We start from the raw sequence: 22,852 nt of genomic DNA, 5'->3' as shown, positions 1-22,852 counted from the left end.
CCCTCCTGTTACCTTTCGGGTCAATTTGACCCCATTCAATGTTTAATGTCGGTGTTCTTTGGGGTCAATTTGACCCCAGGCTGTTTTTCACTGTCAAACATATCAGAAATATCAACTTTTTTATTTATTTAAAGGGCTATTTAGGTAGTCAACAAACAAACATAAAGTACCTCACACTTAAACTTGGGAAGCAATATTAATTCTAATAATTTTCTGGAGGTTTTAATTGCTGGGGTCAAATTGACCCCGAGGGTAAAATATGTTAGTAAATGTAAAGGTAACAGGAGGGTTAAACAGAGCATTTTTCTCTTGTTTGTCAACCATTAACTCCACCATGATACAATCTAAAGGTGGACAGATTGACAAGTGGCTTTTTTTTTGCTCGGTCCCGATGCGCGCGCACGGAGCTCTGCGGCGCGCGAGACGGAGATCGATAAGTGTTAACGCAACGCGAAGAGACAGAAATGACATGCTGCTGTGGAGATACGATCAACAACAGACGTTTAGTTTAATAAAAGAACAAAGACGTGCTCTAGAGAACATGTCAGGGGGCGGGCCAATCTTTTTAATGTCATGCGATCTACCGACACTACGCCGCGATCGACTGGCAGGTCGCGATCGACGTGTTGAGACCCTGATCTACAGGAAGTAAAAGTCGTAACAAGGTTTCCGGAGGTGAACCTGCGGAAGGATCATTACCGATGAACAGACCGTCTGCATGAGAGCGGACAGAGTTCAGATTGAAGTGGTGGATTGGAAGCTCATTTTGCAAGTGACTTTCGGAGCTGTGCAACAACCAACAACAGACGGATTGGAAGCTCATTCTGCGCATGCGTTGAATGCGTAAAAAAAAACTAGTTAAACCTGTAATTGAATTAACTGAGTTAACGCGTTATTTTTCACAGCACTAATATATATATATATACTACAGTGCATCCGGAAAGTTTGGGGTCACTTTTCCAGACAATTTGTTATGTCTTCCAAAATGGATTAAACTCATTATTTTCCTCAACATTCTACACACAAAAACCCATTGACAAAGTGAAAACTGTTTTTTGCAAATTTTTGACAATGTTAAAAATAAAGAACGAAAACATAACATGTACATAAGTATTCACAGCCTTTGCCATGACACTCAAAATTTAGCTCAGGTGCATCCTGTTTCCACTGATCATCCTTGAGATGTTTGAGCTGTGCTAACAGTTGATTGGACATGATTGAGAAAGGCACACATTAGTCTATATAAGGTATCACAGTTGACAGTGCATATCAGAGCATAAACCAAGTGATAGTTGATGGAATTAGGCTCGATACACCTCTGAGAGAGATTTCATTAGAGGGTACAAGAAGATCTCTGCAGCATTGAAAGTCCCCTCCCCCAGTGGCTCATCATCCCGGACAGGAAAAGTTTGGGACCACAGGACTCTTCTACTAGAGTACGCCAGCTAGAGGAGAGGGGGGCCTGGGCCTGAGTCAGTCAGGAGGTGAGGAACAGGATGGTCATTCTGACAGAGCCCCAGCGTTGTTCGTTGAATAGAGAATCCAGAGAGAGAAGGACAACCATCTCTGCAGCACTCCCAAATCAGGCCTGTTTGGCAGATTGGCCACGTGCCACACTCTCCTCTAAAAAAAGCAACACACAGCCACCTAAGAGCAAAAAAAGCAAAGCAGACCTCTGACTCTCAGATGAGAAAAACCAAATTCTGGTCTGATGAAAGATGAAATCTTTCTGGGCCTGAATGCCAAGCGTCATGTCTGGAGGAAACCAGGCGTTTCCACCCGGTGGCATCATCATGCTGTTTTCATGTTTCAGCGAACTGGAGACTAGGGTCAGGATGAGGGAAGAATGAATGAATGCAATGAGCAGCCCTGACCCTGGATGAACCAAAGCCAAAGCGCCTGACCTCAGACTGACCTCAGTGTTTCATCTTCCATAGAACAACGACCAGCACACACCCCCAGATAATAAAAGAGGGCTTCGGGACAACTCTGAATGTCCTGAATGTCGTGGCCCAGACAGCCACTTGACCCCCCCAAAACATCTCTGAGAGATCTGAAATGGCTGTGCTGCGCGACATCCCCCATCCCCCTGATGGAATCTGAGAGGTTTCTGAGAAAGAAAGAAGGAAACTGCCCAGAGAAATGTGTGTTGCCACGCTGTGAATCATACCCAAGAAGACTTAGAATAGTAATTTACCACATTAACAATGTATAGAGTGTATTTTTGATTAATGTTATCTTTATTGAAAAAACAGTGCTTTTCTTTGAAAAATAAAGACATTTCTAAGTGACCCCAAACTTTTGAACGGTAGTGTATATATATATATATACATGATGTTACACCCCTAGAGGCAAGCAGCCACATAATCCCCTCCTGCTCTATTAAGACTCAGTCCTCGCCTCCTTCGCGTTGATAGAGACATCAAAGCCAAACCAGCGCGCCGTCAAATGAGACAGGCCGCAGTCGCAGGGGCCCGACTGTAATTGGCTGAGCTGAGAAGGAGGGAGAGACTCTGGTAGATTAATAATAAATGTGCTGTGCCGGGTTGAGAGACCAGAGAGAGATGTCTCAGCTCTCCACAGGCAGGCGAGAACGAAGAGGGCCGACTTCAGTGGATCTCTGGCTTGAGAATCAACATCTTTAGCCTTTGATTGCCCTCTTCGTCTCACACACACACACACACACACACTCACGTGGCAGCGTCTGAAATATTAATCGAATCAATATCCTGCTTCATTTGTATGTATTGAGCGCTGGCTGCTCTAAAAGTTTCAACCAGATGAGGAAATATGATTTTGGGTGATGGAATATTTACTTTATGTGGGTCAGATATTACACATTATATAGCTAAACGAACACAATATACGATCCTCTATTTTCGGGTAAGACATGAAAAGAAACAGAGCAAAATAATAGGAACTTATATTTGTCTGTTGGTCTACTTCTCCTATCTGGACGGTCATTTCCAAAAATATAATACATACAAATTCAGACGCAATATAAATGTTTCATTCTACATTCACTGAAATTACAAGAACGCCTACGAGATAAAGTACATGAAGCATATAAGCTGTGTTGCACCATTCACCATATTAAACTTACCTCTGACAGAGTGTGAACGGCTCAACGAAGGATGGATTGATATTCTTTCTGAAAACATTCGGTTTGCGGTCATCGAGGGGAGTCAGTGGCGCTTCTTTGGAACCGAACTTTTCCATCACCGTTCCGTTGAACAAAATTGTCGGAGGGGAGTAAACAGATCAGGAGAGAGATACATGGAGAACCTTCTTAACCCTCCTATTACCTTCAAATTTACTAACATATTTTACCCGTGTGGTCAATTTGCCCCCAGCAATTTAAACCTCCTGAGAATTATTAGAATTTATATTGTTTCCCAAGTTTAAGTGTCAGGTACTTTATGTTTGTTTGCTGACTACCTAAATAGCCCTTTAAATAAATAAAAAATACCCAACCAAAACCAATGTGTGTAAAATGTTGATATTTCTTATATGTTTTTACACAGTGAAAAACCGCCTGGGGTCAAATTGACCCCAAAGAACACCGATGCGTACAAGTTGTGTCCAGGACATTGAAAACAAAGCATCATGTGAATTTGGTGTTTACCTAGTTGTCCCTAATAAATTGGTAAAAGTCATGAAATATGAAGAAAAAAAAAAGATGTCAATCATTTATTTTAGAGGCGTTAAACATTAAAAGAGGTCAAATTGACCCCAAAGGTAATAGGAGGGTTAAGTGGCATGTTAGCAATTAGCTCTCCACAGCTAACGGCAGTTCATCAACCAGCTCACGGTCAAAATGTCTATTTTGCAAAAGCATACAGATTAATTTCATGTTTCCTCTGTCTGGTAGGTGGTTGTTTGATTATCTGGTTTAGCATCTCCAAATATTGTTTGACAATTCGCATTTATCATGGACAACTTTTCACATTTTGTTTTGTTTTTGTCCGGCGGCGAAAGCCTTCCAGGGTCCACGCGTCGAGCTACAGTGACAAGAAGAGGGGAAAAAGCACACCACGATATTGAGATGTAAGCATAGTATTATGACCGAATGAAGGGGTGGGGGACTGTGTGTGTGTGTGTGTGTGTGTGTGTGTGGGAGGGGTCAGTCTGGCCTACAAAGACAAGATAAGCCCAGGCTGGTCACCCCGTTTCCCTTCCATCTGTTGGTAGCAGTCGCAGAGCATGGCTGCGGTCACCCGGACCTGGCAGCCCATCCCCCAAGCCCTCTTTCTCTGGCTGACTGCACAGCTGTGTTGCGTTTGGATGAGGCCAAGAATAAAACAGGAAGTAGAAATTAAACAAAAGCTTAAACACACACACCGAAAGAGACACACTCGCACACAGGCCGTGCAAGTTACCAAAGAGTGACAGCCAGTGGAAAAAAAACGTGCACACGCGCCCACGCGCGCAGACCATGGCACATACACAAATACACTCCATGAACAGTCAGACTCTGCCTCCCACACACTCGCATAAGCCCGGCGAGGACCACAGGCAAGTCATTTCTCCGTGCCCACACATATGGTCTTTTTTACATGCTAAGTGCCGCTCTGCCTCGCCTTCTTCACGGTGGTCTCAGGAGAAACCATCAAACACGCTCGATGGAGGGAGCGGGGCCGCTGGAGCGTTTCTAGATATGAGAGTATGAGATGCACACATTATATTCATTATATTTACATGACATTACATGTCATTTAGCGGACGCTTTTATCCAAAGAGACTTACGATAAGTGCATTTAACTTAGAGTGCAAACTCAGAACAACAAGAATACAGAAAGTAACATTTCCTCAACATAGTCAAACTACAAAAGTTCAATTCAATTCAATTCAGTTTATTTGTATAGCCCAATTTCACAAATTACAAATTTGTCTCGGAGTGCTTTACAATCTGTACACATAGACATCCCTGTCCCAAAACTTCACATCGGATCAGGAAAAACTCCCAAATAACCCTTCAGGGGGAAAAAAAAGGAAGAAACCTTCAGGAGAGAATAGAGGAGGATCCCTCTCCAGGATGGACAGATGCAATAGATGTCATGTGACCAGAAGAACAGATTAGAGTTAAAATACATTCAATGAATATGACAGAGTGTATGAATAGTTCGTAGTAGGCATATTCCACGATGGAGACCACCAAAAAGTACCATAATAAGAGCCATTTAAGTGCCACTGAAGCGCTAATCTGTGTTTTAATCCAGATATAGTCGGAAAAGACGTGTTTACATTCATAACGCAAATGTCTGTGAAGGAGAAAAGGACAACAGCTCTGATTACTTCCTCCGATTAAGAATAAGAATATACTTTTTTCCACTTTTATTAAATTAAATTCTCATCATTTAACCCATTTTTAAGGATTTTATTATTATGGGTGGGGCGCCGCGGAAGCAACTGGGGTTGGGTGCCTTGCTCTGGGACACTTCAACGTGCAACTAATGGGAGGGATCGGAATCCCACCCACAATCGGTTGCAGTTGCCCCCTCTCCTCCCCACTGAGCTAAAGCCGCCCAAAAAAAGCGTGCGACCATCGCCGTCCGGAGGTGTAGAAATGTTGTTTATTGCAGTTTTTGTGTTTTTTTATTCCTCCACTGCATTGAAGCTGGAATCCCATCCAGCGTTCCCCTGAAAACGAATATTAAAACAATCCCTCCTTTCATCAGTACATTATTAAACACATCTCCTAGTTTGAATGTCTTCTTGATTCATCTCCTTTAGGTCAAACTTCATGAATAACTTATGGTCAAAAGCAGTGAGAGACTCATTGTGGATTACATCGAAAAGAATAATCTGTACCATCCGGACAACATAGATCTCATAAAACACTCCAAATAAGCAAAGTGTGGGATATCACCACTCTGCTGTCCTTGTGTGACATGTGATCTCTTCAAAGTGTCCTGAACTCATCTGCACTTGCTTCAACTTTGAGAGAAAACCTCTGTGTGTGCTTTGATTTGTGTGTGAACGCACCCGGGATCCATACGGTGCGTGAGGAAGTGGAACTGGTGAGAAGAAAGAAATGTTTGGACACGTGGTCGTCGCCGTAGCAACGGTTCAGCTGGCAAGGTGCAATTTATTGGAAATCCATGAAAATGCTTCTCGTTGGACCAAGTGCTAATGAATTAACGGTAAATGTTTTCAGATGTTATTTTTTACTGTCAAGACCCGAGTCAACTAATGAGTCACACCAGCTCTGTTTCTCCTGTGTGTGTGTGTGTGTTTGTTGACATGGATATGCCAGCATACTTGTCAGTCTGTGTTTATGTGCGTCTTCATGAATAAGAGAAGCACATGGAAACATTTACTGTATTGCTGTCGCTGCTGACCCCGCCCCTTCCTCAGCTCACACACACACACACACACACACACACACACACACACGTTTCTACAACAGGAACTCGCATTGTGTTTGGGAAACCCAGAAGTGAAAGGTGCTTTTGGCCGCAGGACTTTTTTCTACATCCGTGTGCGGAAATGTAAGTTCATACGAACTCCTGAGTCAGTGTGTTCATCGCTCTGTATTTCGACAGGCTTTGTTCTCCACCTGATTTTTACCCTGCAATCTTAGAGCCGGCATAATCCTTCCCTTGAGCCTCCTCCTCCTCCTCCTCTTCGCTCTCTTCCCTCTCTCCCTCGAGTGTCTCCGTGAGGGTAATGCGAGGCATATGGCTGATGGTGACAGTCCCTAATCCTCACGCCTGTGACTGAGAGTTAGTCGTGCTCTCCTCATCCCCGTCTCATCCTCATGCACCGAGAACAAGGGAGGGAGACACCGGCGTGGCGGATGATACTCGGCTCGGCCTCCGAGTCCCTCCGCTCTCATTCTCTCCCGGCCGAGAGTCATTATCTGAAATGACTGATGTGAGAGCGGCTGATGGACGAGGCCGATATTAGCGTTTGGGCCGGAGAGGGAAAGTAAGAAATAGTATTGAAGACTTTCAGAGTTTCAGAGAAGAGGAATGGCTTCAGTGTGTTAGAGGCCATGAGATCAACTGGCTCTGGTTCATTCGTATATTTGTTATTATCCCGTTGGCACATGACTGTGTTTCCATCCGCCGGTTTTTACGCTAATTTTCAACAAAAATATTGCAAAAATCAACCCAAAAATACAACAACAATTGGTTGAGGTTAAAAAGTTGCTGTGTTAATAAAGAAAATTAAAAAAAATCTACGAAGTGCAATAGAAACAGACGTAGCAAATACAATAGTGGGAGATCAAAAACATCAGATGTGTGTGGAGCCATGTGGAGACGGCAGCTCTCCTCACGTTAAATAATCAGAACTACCAGGATGTCGTGACTATTGACAATTGCTGGATGGCCACAGTGATTTCCGAAAAGTCTTCAGTGGTTGCCAGGACTGATTTTGTTTAACTTTTGGACAAAGCCAGGCTAGCTGTATGCTAAACTAATAAGCATATTTCCCAACATGTCAAACTATTCCTTTAAACATGTGGAGAGGAAAATAAAAGGTTTAACCCTCCTGTTACCTTTAGGGTCAATTTGACCCCATTCAATGTTTAATGTCGGTGTTCTTTCGGGTCAATTTGACCCCAGGCTGTTTTTCACTGTGTCAAACATATAAGAAATATCAACTTTTTTATATATTTAAAGGGCTATTTAGGTCGTCAACAAACAAACATAAAGTACCTCACACTTAAATTTGGAAAACAATATTATTTCTAATAATTTACTGGAGGTTTTAATTGCTGGGGTCAAATTGACCCCAAGGGTAAAATATGTCAGTAAATATAAAGGTAACAGGAGGGTTAAACATTGAATGGGGTCAAATTGACCCGAAGGTAACAGGAGGGTTAAAACCACCAAACAGTGGTCGACACTCTGGACCGCCTGAGATACAGTTGCTCAGATACGACGTCAGTTACCAAAATTTTTTAATTTTGTGTTAGCCAATCATCTCTTTGTCTAATCCATTTCACAGAACGGTCTACGCATTCATCAAAACCTTCCTCCCTGTCGCTAGTTTCACCATATTGGCCGATACCCACGGAGATGCGGTGTGCAATGGAAATTTCTAGGAGTGTGTATGTTCACTTGTACAAAACAAGTGACACACTTTCTGGAGGCCGAGTGGGTGAGCGCTGGCCGTCCTCTCGTTTGGATGCTGCCAGTCAGCCAGCCACTCGACCAGCCCTGGAACCAGCCAGCCAGAGCTTTTTAAAGGGCCTGTGATATGACCGAATCCCTTTGGGTGGGGGGGTCGTGGTGGTGGGGGGGGATTAGGATTAGCAGCTGTTTCCACTCAAACGCTGGAGAAGACACGCTGCAGCTATACACCACGCTGATGGCAAATTAATAGATGAATAGAACACGCGTGCGTTGTCTCCGATAATGTGCTAAAGCTCCCCGCTTCATAAATAGAGCGGGGAAGGTGTCCTTTTCCTGAACCCGGCTGTGTGGATTCGCTGTCACACACACACACACACACACACACACACACACATGCCGAGTAGCAGGGAGGGAAGCGGAGGCATATTGCGGCCGTGAGAAAGGTTTAAAAACATCATCGCTTTAATCTGGCTGCACAAAGCCAGCTCCAGATTATGCTTCTGCCTCTCAAGCGATTCTGCTGCAGATCAGGTTTAGATGACCCCCGCTAACACCCTCAGAGACGGGGGCTTTTAACCCCAAACAAACACCGAGAGCAAGCAGCCATCAAATCAGAACACACAGCGAGCACAAACACACACACACACACACGATATCTACATCCATGCACGACAGCGTCCCAAAAACAGAGGACGCTCATAGCACATGCTCACAGCGGCAGACAACAACAGATAAACACACAGGCTTATGTCGGTTCCGCTAGCATCCGTTTAGGCAAGACACAAAAAGCCCAGACCGTTGCAAGCTAAAAGGATTTAAGGTAAGATTGACACAATTGCCGCAGTGAAGAGACAGTGGACAGCACAATGTGGCCAATCCTGTCACGGAGACCACCTGACGGGACGACGGCCCAGCGGGGATGCCGTCGACGTATAAAAAAGGGCATTACAAAATTGAAAACTAGAACGGGCACTCGGTAGAGCGCATACTTTCGCATATCACAAGATTGGGCATTGAATTATGAACATTTTGGCATTAGTTGCATGCCAATTGGATACAAATTAACCGTTCTATGGTAAAAAGAAGATTTTGACATTTTCATGGCCTTGACCTTTGACCCGATCGATCCCAAAATCTAATCAAATAGTCCCCGGATAATAACCAATCATCCCACCAAATGTCATGCGATTCGGTTTAATACTTTTTGAGTTATGCGAGTAACACACATACAAATAAATAAATAAATACACGGCGATCAAAACGTAACCTTCCGCATTTTCAATGCGAAGGTAATAAGGATCACAGAAAAAGGTTCAGACGACGTGAATACCTGTATTACCTGTACTAACGGGGCTAAAGCACCGTGACGTAACACACAGACTTGCACCAACCACACAATTAGTTCCCTGTGAGTTAAGGAATAGTCTTCTCCATCGCTTATAAAATCTCAGAGGACACATTGAAGGCGGAGAGAACCCAATTCAACCCCTGTTTGACATTTCTATCCAAATATTGAATTATTTCAGCTCACAAGATTGACCTACTCTGTGTAATTTACAATATTTCCTTAAACAAAAAAAATCTCATTTATATTTTATTAGAAATATGCATTATTTAAAGCCATCGACACTCAACTGGAACTTAACCTTTGCTCACGGGAGACGGAACGGAAATGGAAAAAAAAGAGGGAGAAAGTGGGATACTGGAGAGAAAAAGGATATTAGAAATGAGCGGATTGGACAGCGGTTCACCACAAAACACTCGAGACCTGAAGGATGAGTCAGAGAGGAGACGGCGGGATCAAAGAAAACGGTGAAAGCGAAAGACAAAACAGGAAAAGGGTTCAAGCTCAAGTAGCATTCTGGAGAATAACACTTTAACAATATCGTGATATCTCAATCAGCCTCAGGAGCACCAAAGCTCAGGGAAAAGTTCTTCTCTGGCGTGACAACGCGGTGTGTTTTCTGTCGCCTGTTGTTGCCCAACATTTCAATGAGTCTCAATCTAATCGGCCTCCCCCCCAACTCCACTTTAGCCATTTGTGTCTTTACATTGAGCAGATGTGGCAGATTTATTTTCTCTTTCACACTTTTACAATTGCAAAGCTTAACCACTTAAACCGCATGGAAAATGTCCCCACACCCTTAAATAACGGTTACGTCAGCATGTGTGTGTGTGTGTGTGTGTGTGTGTGTGTGTGTGTGTGTGTGTGTGTGTGAAAGAGAAAAAGAAAGAAGGAAAAGAGAGTGGGAGCACACCCTGATGTTTATTGTCTCCACATAAAGATTGATGGCATGTGTGTGTGTACGTGTGCACAAATACAGTATGTGTGTGTGTGTGTGTGTGTGTGTGTGTTTGGATACCTACACTCACGGAGTGCACATTTATATTTTTGACATCTCAGGCATGACACGAAAAGGTGCAATAAGCTCCCGGAGTCGAGATGTTAACAACTGGCTCATCTGAATAAATGTCAGTGCATCCAGACACACACACATGGGACACACACACACACACACACCACCTGTGACATCGCCACTCATTTCTGCGTGAGCTCGAGTACAAGCCCGATTCATCCCGCCGAGAGGTGGTGCCTTAAAGCCGCCGTGTGTTCATTCCCACAAAGACAGTTGATGAGATTGAGAATAGAGCAACACACACACACACACACACACGTCCTCATGCCGTACAGACGACGTAAACCCGCCGTTCCACGTCATCACAATCAACCCAGCATGGCGCTCCTTCCTTCTGCGGCGCCTCAACCGTCACAGAGGCCTCCATCCGATGGAAAATGACAAAGCACTGAGCTTTTATGTCTGTCCACTTCCGATGTGATTTCTAGATAGAGTGAGAGTGAGAGAGTGTGTGTGACAGAGGAAGAGAAAGAGAGACCCCATCTCTACGTGAACACTCGCCGCTACCACACATAAGTGAGTGTGATTCATCACTTCCTTCCTACGAAGCACGAACAGTGCAAGAGGAGAGGGTGTCAACCAAACGACGATTGCTCTACACCTGCACGCCTCTATAACATCCAACAGGGGGATTGTTTTCACTTGATAGAAAAAAAGCATTTAGTATGTAGTCAATCACCTTTTCTGATCATTTAAGTGTTAATATGTGCTCAGATTATCTCTCTATGTGTGTGTGTGTGTGTGTGTGTACGTGCAGTATGTGTCACGTGTGACGGGGCCTCCGGAAAAAAGGTTCTGCTTTCGACCTCTGGTGCCATCTGCCAGTGACAGGGCAGAAATGCAAATCAGATGCAGTCAGATAATACAGCGCGATCGCTCCCTTCATTCGAGCGGCCTACAGAAATAAACTAGGTCAGACAGACCAGCAGCCAGCTGTGTGTGTGTGTGTGTGTGTAATAAGTCACATGCCCCTCTCTTTGTGTGGGGAGACAGCTATATGTGCCCGTGTGTGTGTGTGTGAGGGGGGGGATGGGTTTCCAGTTAGCAGTGAGCGTTCATAGTATCCTTACTTGTGATAAAACCCACTGAGCAGTCGCCAGGAGCACAGAGACAAACAGCAGCTCGTCCAGTCAGCACTCCTTCTTCGATCCCAGACAGAGGAGGAGGAGGAGGAGGCCCTTCTGGGCTCGGTGACAGGGCGAAGGAGCCGGGTGACAAATAAAGGCTCTTATCCGAGGCTGAAATTAGCCCCAGCCGGAGCACAACCGATAGGGAGAGCGTATTACACTCTTGAAATTACCCCAACCTCCCGGGGAAGGATGATGCAACTCGGAGGCAACGCCGGCGTAATGCAGACAGATGCGTCCTCCTCTCTCATAACGCTGCGACGCCTCTGAATTATGAATGAGGCCCCGTGCACCTCTTCAATGCAAAAAGCCCTCTCCTCTTCACGCTCACGGCATCGCGTTTGTTTTCGTTAACGCGGCCTCCCGTCGTCATTGTCGGTTGTGCCGAAAGTCTCAAATGAAGGTTAAGGGAGTCTTTAAATCCCCTTTGTCTGAGACAAACAGCGGAAAGTCTTATAGGTGCTGATCTAAGACAATTAGATTGCCTCGCTTTTGCATTCGAGGAGCTGATCTGATTCATGACGTACAGGGAAACGCAGTAAATCTTCAGTTCCGAGTCCTTTTCGTGTGATTGCATCCCGATGCTGCAGGACGCTCCGTGGGTTTGTTTGACACGCAAAAAAACATCATGAAGAAAAACATGTAAATAAGAATTTATTTCCCCCAAAAAAGCATTTCATTAATTCTTCACAAGTTGGAAATGTGCTATCGTCAGATAAATTAATCTCGATTTCAAACGGGCACGTCAGGTTTCTACATTTCTCGGACTCATTATTCGTGATAAACATAGGAGCTGAATAATAGATGACTGCGTGCCTTTTCCCAATCCTTTCAAATGTGCTCCTTCTATTAATAGACGCTCAAACATTTTTTCTTCTCCGGCTTTCTGTTTTCTTTCTTCTCTCCAACTGATTTCAGGCGCAGATTGTAAATGCGGTCACAAGGGAGGGTCAATAATTCTCGTTTCCTGCAGTTTGGTCCTCTTTAACCGAGTGAGTCTCTCCACTCCCTGAATTCTCTCAATTTCCTGTGCGATATCTGCAGCCGCCTGTGTGTGAATCTGGGTGCTCACGCACGTTTATAATGTGCATGTGTGTGTGTGTGGCGTGTGTCTGTAGGCATGTGAGATGAAAAGGTGACATGAGATGAAAAGGTTCATATTTTCCAGGCTGGTGGGTGGGAGGTGATAGCTATGCGTGTTCATGTGTGTAAGTGCTGTTTGTGTACGTGTACGTGTGTGTGTGTGTGTGTGTGTTTGATTACATACTTCCGTGTATTTTCTGTGTGTGGTGAAATAAAAAAGTTTCATGTTCTCACTGAAGTGAATATGCTACACGGTTGGTTAAGTTTGCTGGAAGAAGTCGTCAGCTCACTTCTCGTGAACTTTTGCACTCAAAAATAAGTGTGTGTGTGCATCTTGCGATTCTTTATTCCTGTCTTTTGATTCTGATGCAACATTTCTCCACATGTTCTGTTAACAAAGGACAACAAAGTGAGAGGATTATGCAGCGCTGGCAAAATTATGCACTCGCTAAAAGTCAGATTATATCGTCCAGCGTCTCCCAGCCTTTCCCGTCATGTAGCCTCACGCTTCTGTACAAATGAGCTCCATCACTCCTATTACGCTCATAACACTTTACAAAAACATGTTTTGGTCAAGTTTGCATTTGTAATTTGGAACGCAACCTTTACTTGACCTGAACTATTTATACCTTCAATACATTACCAGTCACCACCAGTTTAACCCGTGTATTCATAACAAATTAACTTTTGATTCTTCACGAACAGTTTCATCTTTTCTCCATGCTCCTGAACCCCTCGTTAGTTTTCACACATTCTCAATCGTGTGTCACAGCGATACAGTTGACTCAATATTGTATACGCTTTTCATTTTTTATTTATTTTTAAAACAACTGTTAGTATCAGATACTCCCTGTTTTTATTCATGGCTGATGTACCCTGATTGGGAGTCACGGCGGCACATCCCGGTTCACGCCAGGTTAAGGGAACGAGAGGACGGCAGACAAAGACGACGTCGCTTATTCTCGTCCGACCTCGAAGGGTTTGTCCTCGAGGTCGGACGCCCTTTCGTGTGATGGTTTAACGAAAACAATAAACGACTGGAGGACGGAGAGGACGGGTAAAGGACAAGACGGGCGGGGTTGGACTCGGTTCGTGCTGAGCTCTCCCTGCTGCCGCTCGGTTTTGATTTAGTCCCTAACTGGATTTTCCAATATCAACAGTCCCATTAAATCCATCTCTATGGGACATTCAACGACAATTATTCTCGTCTTTCCTCTGTGCTGGGGGGAGAACATCCAATCTGCACTCCTCGCCATTGTCTTCCCCACCAGACGGCCCGGAGAATGAAAGCTCTCGGACAAATCCCCCTTCCATGTGCAGACGCTGACTCCCTCGCCCACAGATGCGCTCGACTCTAATTAGGCAGACCGCTGGAGGGGGGGGGGGGGGGGAGTAAAATCTCTCTGCACAGACATATCGTCTCGTGGCAGTTTTACGCTTTCTCATCTAGTTTGTCTGCACGTGTGTGTGTGTGTGTGTGTGTGTGTGTGCTGAGGAAGACAGGGAGATCTTCGAGTTGCTGTTGACAATTTAGTGATGAACACAAGCCTTACTTGCAATGTATGGCACAAAGCTGCACTCAAAGAAAGTGACGATCAGAGTGTGTGTGTGTGTGTGTGTGTGTGTGCTGCAACATGTTGCACGGCTTTGCACAGCCCCGCTGCTCGTGAACAGCGTGCTCCAGATCTACAGAACTCGCTGAGCATTCCCCCGAGACATGCGTCATCGGCGCAGAGGTTACTTCCTGTCGTTGAAGAGCAGCGTGAATCTCTTCCTGTTCTGGGAGTGAAGAAGCATCGGGTTTTCCATACTGGTCACATTACAAGGCAGACGAGCACTTCGCGTAGACATTTAGTCTTATTTCATCTTTTTTAAGCATTCAAGATAACCCGAATAGAGACATATATATATTCTGAATCATCCGATACCACGCGTTCAGCTTGTGAACAGGAGCACTGCATAATGCCAGTCTCATCAGTCTGTTTCTTTTTATAAGGTGATCGCATCAAATATTTACTTAAAAGTAAAAAGTGTCACGGTATGTAAGTTTAAATTTCGAGTCTCTGCACTCTGAAGTGAAAGAGCGAAACCTATCACTTTGGAAATATAGTCGTCACCAATACTTTCCAGGTTTATGATGACTACTTGTAGGCCTAAAAGCGTTGGCTCTAAAAAAAAAAGAGTATGCATGACATCTTAAATGAACAGATGCTTAGTGTACTTTCAGGGGAGGGGGGGGGGGGGGGGGGGGTCATTTCAACATGGCAATGACATACATGCAGTATCATTTCTGGAAGACTTTCAGGTTAACACCGCTGTGACCCAATTTCCCCCCAAAAGACCCGTGCATCGTGATTATAGTTAACTAAATCTATAAAAAACGACTATAATGCAATACAGCAATAATTAACTTAAGCCAGCAGAAGCAATCGCAGACATTGAAGTCTTCCCGTCTGGCGCTTCTTCTTTTCCCTCCAAAACAGAGGAGCCGTTACCTTCTGCTTCCTCGACTCGTCTCCTCCCCTCTTCTTCTTCTTCTTCGGCGTCCCCCGGGGGACGCTCTGCAACACGGTCCCTTCCAGCAGCTTCCTCCTAACAACAAAAACAGTGTATTTTTCGATTTTATTTTTTTCCTCCCCTCCATCTCAGTGGAGCGATTACGTCGCCTTATTCTGCATATGAGCTGGGGGCGACGGGAGGCAGAACGCATTGGCCGTGGATTATTTTGTGTCTCTCCGCAGAGCTGAAATCCACGAGCTGCACTTTTCCCGCTGGTGGTTTTGCAGCCATTTGGTTTCGTTGCAGTTCAAGCGGAGGCGAGGAGAGCCGTGCTCTCATTGTCGGCGTCTTGATAACAGTTGTATATGCTCGTTACATTAAGCCCACTCAAAACAGAGACGGAGCACTACATACACGAGTCTGTGCCAAGAAGACATGTCCGGCTCTTCCACTTATTCATCCCCAAGGAGGCCATCGAGATATTCTCTTTCTTCCTCTCTCCGTATCCCATCTGGTAAACAGTTACTTCTGTTGATAAAAGAATGAAAGATGTTTGTTGAAGAAAAGAAAGACGGATGGAAAATATTGACTTGGCGGTCCATTGTGGGACTCGCATCTGTCCTTCAATAACTAAATATATAATATGCACACGCGAAAAGAGAAAAAAGGAATGATAGTGAAAGAGCTGCAGGACCAATTGCAGGATCAATCCAGCGTGGTCTACTTGCATTTTCAGATTTGGCTATGCAATATATGTTCACCGTTTGGACTATGCGGATATATGGAAATAAATTGCAAAAGTACGAAGACTCTCCAGCCGCTGTGTGAGGAAGCACGGTGGGGCTTTGAGCTAATGTCCGCCTGCTGACATTCTCACTGTAACAGTTTAGCTCCACACCTTCCTTTTTGTGTAAGTTGTTTTCATCCTGTCTCACTAACTATCAAGTCATTCCAGATCCTGCTTCCCATCTCGTCAGTCCAACTCCCCTCACCTGCCTCTAATCACCTCGTTAGTCCCTCATTCCCTTCACTTGGTCCTCACGCCCTTCTCACCTGCAGCCCATATTTAATATATTTAATATTTTTATATTTAATTTAATTTGTCATTAGTATTGTGTATTGTGTATGCATATATGTTTTATATATACATATATATTTTACTTTGTATACTCCTATATCTTTCATCCCCGTTTTATTTTTTAATTTTATTTTTTATTCTTGTGTGTTTAGTTTATTGGTGCTGCTACTGTGACGACAAATTTCCCCTTGGGGATTAATAAAGTATATATCTATCTATCTATCTCGCCCATCCCCTCATTAGTCCCTCACTATTTAGCTCCCTCACTTCCACTTGTCCTCTGCCAGATTGTCTTGTGTTTTTCCGACCGAGCCCTCGAGCGTTCCATAGTTTGATTGTTCTGTCTGTTCCGATCTTGATGACACTTTCAGAAGCTTTATTTGAATTATCTGTCTCCTGAGTCGTGCATTTGGGTCCACCCTAATCCCGTCGTGACACTCACGATGACAGTGTTAACAAAAAGGATTTAGCAGGTATACAGTTCATGACGTCCAGCATTGAGGGTTAAGATGGATGGAGGCCATGAGCTTTGTTCATCGACTTTGAGAAATAAAAGATTTGACTACGAGCTGAAAGGTCCTGTCCGTCCAACAATTGTGGAAACACTTCACTCGGAGAAAAGAAAAGTTCATTGGTCTTCATCCTCTGGAAGACACTGATATCTGGAATAATTTCCATTGACGTCCACCCAATAGATGTTGAGATATTTCAGTCTGGGTCCAGTCTGGATGGTAAAATACTGAACTAACATGGCCACACCCAGTGCCCTGCTGCCTGGGTGGCTAAAACTACAAATTCATGATTTTCTAAAAACACCAGTGTATGTGTGTGTGTGTGTGTGTGTGTGTGTGTTAATTTAGCTTTATAAATGGGCCAAATGAGCAGGCAGCAGACTGGTACAAATCCGACACTGGGACTCCCTGGGACTACAAAGGCCTGAAATTTGATACACTTGCAAAAACAACCAAATCCCACAGGAGTTCTCCTTCAAGTTAAGTTCTTATTCCCCAGCCAAATACTTTTTTCCTTCACTTTTGTTCAAAGATAAATTTGCTGTTAATGACATCTGGCAGAGATCAAAACAAATATGGCATGTTTTAGGGGTATGGGGAGGGGATTAATTTCTTAGCAGACATAAAGCATTTCCTGTGACAGAAATGGCTTGCATGTCACATTAAGAGCGTCATTAATTCATTCCGAAAGAACTTTATAAATCAAAGAGTGAGATTATATTGATTCATGTATTTAGTATGGCACCAGGGTGCCAGATATCCAGCTGTGCAGTGCTTTGCTTCCCTACATAACCTTTCTTTATATCTTTATTTTGCTGAGTCCCTGTTCAGGGACAGTAATGAGTCAGTAAGTGGTCGTGCTGATCTGTAAAAAAAAAAAAAAAAAGAATGTTTTTAAACTTCAGGCACATTTACAAATCACATGACAACTGGGTGCTGATAACATAATTAATGTCATGAGTTTTAAAGGAATGCATTACAAACATAATTCAGGAAGGTAACTGAGATAACTTAGGTACAGGCAGTTTTTTGTTGTTTCGAAAATCTGCTGTTGAATCTTTTAAACAATCTCTAGTTTAAATATATGTGACACTGACTGAATTAGATTTTAGTAAACTCCTCCAGCCATCATACGATACAAAGAGCAATAACACCTCCTGGTGGCACAACTGACACACAATCTTTAAACCATAGACATGTCATGTCCTATTCTTGGTACTCTATGTCCTATTAACCAGATATATGTCTCCTATTGTTTACATTCTGAGAGAAGAAACTCAGCCCTGCTGGGTGTTCTGATTTTCAAACTTATATTATTTGAGCTTACACATATGATAAATAAATGCACTGTCATATTCCTAGCATCATGCAGAGAGGGCTTTGAAACACAATTAAGACTTTCATGTTGGTAAAAAAAAAAAAAAAGCACAGCCAGTGGACAACACATTACAGGTAACCGCGAGGCTTTTATTTTGGTGGTTTCCAAAACACAGATACATCGTATTGTATTTGGCATTTATGAGAACCAGATTACAGCAATTTCCCTTGTGATGAATGAAGTTGTATTCACCTACTGGATTGAACGCGCACTCCGTTTCCTGGTGTGATAAAACTGAGGAAGCGAAACAAGAAAAAGAAAAATCCCGCCGCGAGTCGCCGCCTCCGCTGCAGGCGGCGACGCAAACTGAACCGACCGCTCTCACCATTTCATAAAGTAGAGCAGCGTGATGGCAGCCGCTTCGACCACGCTTCCTGTGTGGCGTACTTTCTGTGTGTTGGTCCCCCTCCTCGTCCACGCGTGAGTACAGCTATACACACACCGCAGAGTTGAAGCGTGTGGTTTGTGTTACAGGTGTTGTGGGTACTTACGTTAGACCCCCGGGTGTTGGTGGGAATGCTCGGGTGGGGTTCGGGAGTGGAAACACCTCGATTGGGCAACACTTGAGTTCAGGTTTCCACGTAAAATCAGGAAAGCGTCGAGTAACTACAATATTTACGTCAGGTGATTGAAAATTAAAGAAAATAATATGTTGTTATCTGTGTTTTCCTCTCGCTAATATTGAGAATATAACAACTTAAGTTAACTTTGGTTTTTGCCGCCGGCTCTCTAGCGCCCCTACAGTCGCGGAGGGGAACGGCAGCCTTCCGTGTGTGGATGGGACGTACGAGCATGGCGGAAGGATCTGCTGTCTGTGTGGCGCCGGTGGGTAGAGGGCTCCCTCGAGGAGAAGTATACTTCCACCCTAAAGGCGGCGATGAAAATCAGTTCACAAACATCTTTTAAAGAAGGGCGGAACACAACCCCAATCACTGTGGTTCAAAAGTTTATTTAAGATTCGTTATAGTGCAAGAATATAAACAATGTAAGCAGGATATGAACTTATAATGCACACACAGCGGTTTGATACATGGCCCTTTGACAAAACAGTGCCTCACGAAAAAGTAAAAAAATAAATAATAAAATGCAGGAAGTTTTCCCCTACAGTTCAGTTTTTATTGTGGAATAAATTTAACCACAACGTACTTGATGCAAATGTCATGGTATTTTGGGCCCTGGGAAGTGTTTCTTAACATAATTTGTCCCAGCCTCTTTACTTGTAAGCTCACCCTGTGAGGTAGGTCTACATCATACATAAGTTGTTTGACACCTTTAGCCACTGCAGAACGTTAACATTCATTTGAACATATTGATAAACACGGACGCCTTAAACTGTTTGTGTCGGTTTTTCCATCAAAGTGATACAATACTGGTTAGAATATGTTTGTGTGATGCTCTCTGTGTGGGTTGTGTAAATCATATGCAAACTGATTCATTTTCTTTTTTCCCCGCCTCTGGCTCTCGCGTGTCTCCATGCTGTAGGTCAGCACGTGAAGGAGCACTGCACGACGAGTCAACCATACGGGGTATGCGAACACTGCGCCGCGAACACTTACAGCAGTCTGCCTAATAGCCTGGACTCCTGTGAGCCATGCACATCCTGCTCACAACCGAACGGTATGAACACTGTTTATTTGTATCCATTTTTTTCTGGAAAAATACAGTTCGAAGCAATGTGGAGTTTGGTCGGCCCCTCTAATTTCAGTTGTGTGGTTTTACGTTCCTTTTAGCCAATCTAGAGGTGAAGCGACCCTGTAGCTCTGCCAGTGATGCAACGTGCCGATGTAAAAAGGACCACTACTGCAGCAGTGGCACAGAAACATGTAGAATCTGCAATCCCTGTAAAGAGTAAGTTGTGTTCCGTCTAATATCCCTAAACTACAAGATGTATGTATAGCTTCTTAAAGAAATGTCTCCAAAACAGCTTTCACGTGCATGTTTATTGACCAGTCCTCATAGGCTGCAAAAATAAAATAATACGATGTTCTCATACTTTCTTTTCTTTTGTTTGAAGGTGTCCGGATGGCATCAAAGTAGCCTGTACATCCAACAATAACACAGTCTGCAATGAAAAAGTTGAAGGTAGGGTTAAGCATTATAGCATCATGATGGCCTCAGTTTATAGATTTCCATTTTTATTTATAAACAAGTGTCATAATTGTGTCTGTAATTAAAATATATTGTGTCTTTGTGTTTCAGGGGTACATAACATTGGGGTAATACTGGGCATTGTGGCAATATCAGTCATTGGACTGGGTCTTCTTGCATTTTATTTCATAAGGAAATGCTGGAGTGAGTATTTGAAAAAAAGAGCACTCTATAAATTCAAAGTATTATTATTATTTTTTCTCATCTATATATATTGAGAACAATAGAGAGCACTAGAACCTCATATGTTTCACAGTAAAACTAGGAAAGTGGAGTAATACTACCAGAGGTTCTGTTTACGTTCAATTAAAACGTTTTTATCGCTACTTAATAATATGTGTGTGCCTTCTTCCTAATTCATGTCACCAGAGAAGAGAAACCGGGACCCAGCCCAACCGAGCTCTGCTGATCCGGTAAGTTATTCCCCACTTTTCTCTTCCAGTCCATTCACAACTCTCTGACTAGCTGTGGAGAAGTTTGGCCGTTGTCGTATTTCATCTCCTCATTTATCAAACATGTACACTTGTGTATGTGTGATAAACACTTTTCTGTCTCCCCTCTAATGTTGGCAAAGCTTCCTCTTAGAGGAGGTGCAGGTCAGTTGTCTGACACCGTTGATGTCCGTGTTTGACTGTGCTGTGACATATCTGTAAAGCCTGTAATAGCAGTGTGTTACTTTATCACGGTGGAGTTGTAATGTGTTCTATATTAACGCTCATGCTTCTTCTGTTTCTCAGGAGATGCAGCCTCTTGCAGGTAAGAAAACACCCAGAATGCCCTTTTGTATTCATGCAGTAGTAGAACTTTAATTGCCATTTCTATATATTTTGAGCTTGTTAGGTTAAATACCTGATACATTGCCAATCGGACTGAATTGACATTTCCTTTTATGTCAATATTCAGTCTGATGTTGTGCGTATGTTTGATGATTTCTGTTTGGGAGGGTTGTATTTTATTTAGTCTTGTCCTAACCAAGTATTTCTAACTGATTAGCACAACACCAGACCTAAATGAATACCTGAACACATGTAAGCTGTGAGCAGCGGTCGGAAAACAGGCCAGATTGGTGTTTTGTGTCCATGAGAATAATAATAATAATAATAACTTTATTTATATAGCACCTTTAAAAACAATGTTTACAAAGTGCTCCACCGAGAGTCAAAGCAAAACAAATGGAATAGCAAGAAACCAATATTACATTTAAAAATATATATGACAATTTAAATTAAATTAAAAATTAATTAAAACCAAAATTAATTAAAAACAGACAAACTAAATTAGGGGAACCAAAGTTCTGCATAAAAAGACTAGATCACTTCAAAGCTGTTCTGTAAAAATGGGTTTTAAGAAGTGATTTAAAAGAAGTTACTGATTCTGCACGCCTTAGAATGCCTCGGCGAGAACAATGAAGATCTGATATTAAGTTCTCCACTTTGCTCCTGTCTTTCACACAGCTCCAGTTGTTGATCTCCAGCCTCACCTGTCTGACATTGCAGAAACGATTGGATGGAGGGATATGCATGTTGTAGCATTGAAAAGCCGTATAGAAAGCGCCATTATCGAGTCTTGTCGACTGGACCACCCGAACGACAGTCAGGAGCAGACTTTGCGACTACTCCAGATCTGGGTGGAGAGCCAGGGAAATGAGGCCTCCAGGATCTTGATCGAAAGCCTTCAAAATAGTAACAGAAGGGCCAAAGCAGAGAAGGTGATAGCTATATTGTCTAGATCATAACTTCCTGTTTGAATGTGTCGACTGTTAGCACTTTTTAAATATTTGCGGTGCTTGTCTGTATGAATTATTATTTTGAACAAGATGTACTTGAACTTTGTAAAAGCTGAATTTGACGTTTGATTTGAATGGACTTCTGTTATCTACAATTATGTTATAGTGAGGAATCACTAATACCTGCTTCTCAGTTTATTAAATAATGAAGTGATAAATGTTCCGCTTCCAGTTTGAAATAGATAAGATCCCCGTGTTGCCATAACGATGCTGGTCCAAGGCTGAACAAAGGCCATATCTGCCACGGCTTGTAAATTATGTATTAAACCTTTTGGTTTCTAATATAGGAAGCGGTCTACTTTTATGTCTACTTCTCAAAGACAGATTTTTTCTGTTCAGCTATCCTCCCCTAATCTTAAAACCAGAATACCACAGTAGATTTTAATTTCTAAGGACTATTTAAACTTCTACTTCCCTTTCATATGCTTGTTGTATTAACTGTATCTAGAATAATGTAATAAATCCCACATTAAAAAAAAATTGTTGTGAGAATCGTACTGCATTGTTATTGTTCTTACTATTTTAGTTCAGTTTCCTCCTCCTTGTCCTCGTTAGTTTCACGCTCCTCGCCCTCCTTACTTTGCTGCTCCTCCTCCAGGAGGTTGGGTATGTAAATAGTAATGAGTAGGAAACTAAACTAAATAGGAAGAGGAGCAGGAAACTAACGAGGTGGAGGAGCATGAAACCAATGAGGAGTAGGAAACTAAACAGGAGGAGAAAATTAAACAAGTGACATTACT

At 43.1% G+C, this 22,852-nt stretch overlaps 1 protein-coding gene and 1 long non-coding RNA gene across 3 annotated transcripts; one reads left to right on the top strand and one right to left on the bottom strand.

The window, feature by feature from the left end:
• Positions 1–2,899: 2,899 nt before the first annotated feature.
• LOC130207466 (uncharacterized) lies at positions 2,900–18,763 on the bottom strand. Of its 2 annotated transcripts, none has more exons than XR_008834291.1 (4): positions 18,504–18,763; positions 15,625–15,738; positions 15,207–15,303; positions 2,900–3,210 (listed from the first exon to the last, which is right to left on the bottom strand). It is a non-coding gene; the product is annotated as an uncharacterized LOC130207466 (long non-coding RNA). The 2 variants fall into 2 exon arrangements; XR_008834292.1 differs by lacking the exon at positions 18,504–18,763 and adding an exon at positions 18,375–18,444.
• On the top strand, positions 18,440–22,609 carry fas (Fas cell surface death receptor). The gene is made up of 9 exons (XM_056436094.1): positions 18,440–18,598; positions 18,912–19,003; positions 19,661–19,795; positions 19,909–20,026; positions 20,193–20,260; positions 20,378–20,470; positions 20,696–20,739; positions 21,064–21,082; positions 21,781–22,609. The coding sequence occupies exons 1-9, from the start codon at positions 18,528–18,530 to the stop codon at positions 22,059–22,061; spliced, it is 921 nt and encodes a 306-aa protein (XP_056292069.1). The 5' UTR covers positions 18,440–18,527; the 3' UTR covers positions 22,062–22,609.
• The last annotated feature ends 243 nt before the right edge of the window (positions 22,610–22,852 follow it).

This window comes from Pseudoliparis swirei, chromosome 17, assembly GCF_029220125.1.
Source record: "Pseudoliparis swirei isolate HS2019 ecotype Mariana Trench chromosome 17, NWPU_hadal_v1, whole genome shotgun sequence".
In the NCBI taxonomy this organism is placed as follows: Eukaryota; Metazoa; Chordata; class Actinopteri; order Perciformes; family Liparidae; genus Pseudoliparis; species Pseudoliparis swirei.
The sequence above is the reverse complement of the archived record's forward strand: the minus strand, read 5'-3'. Positions and strand labels throughout refer to the sequence as shown.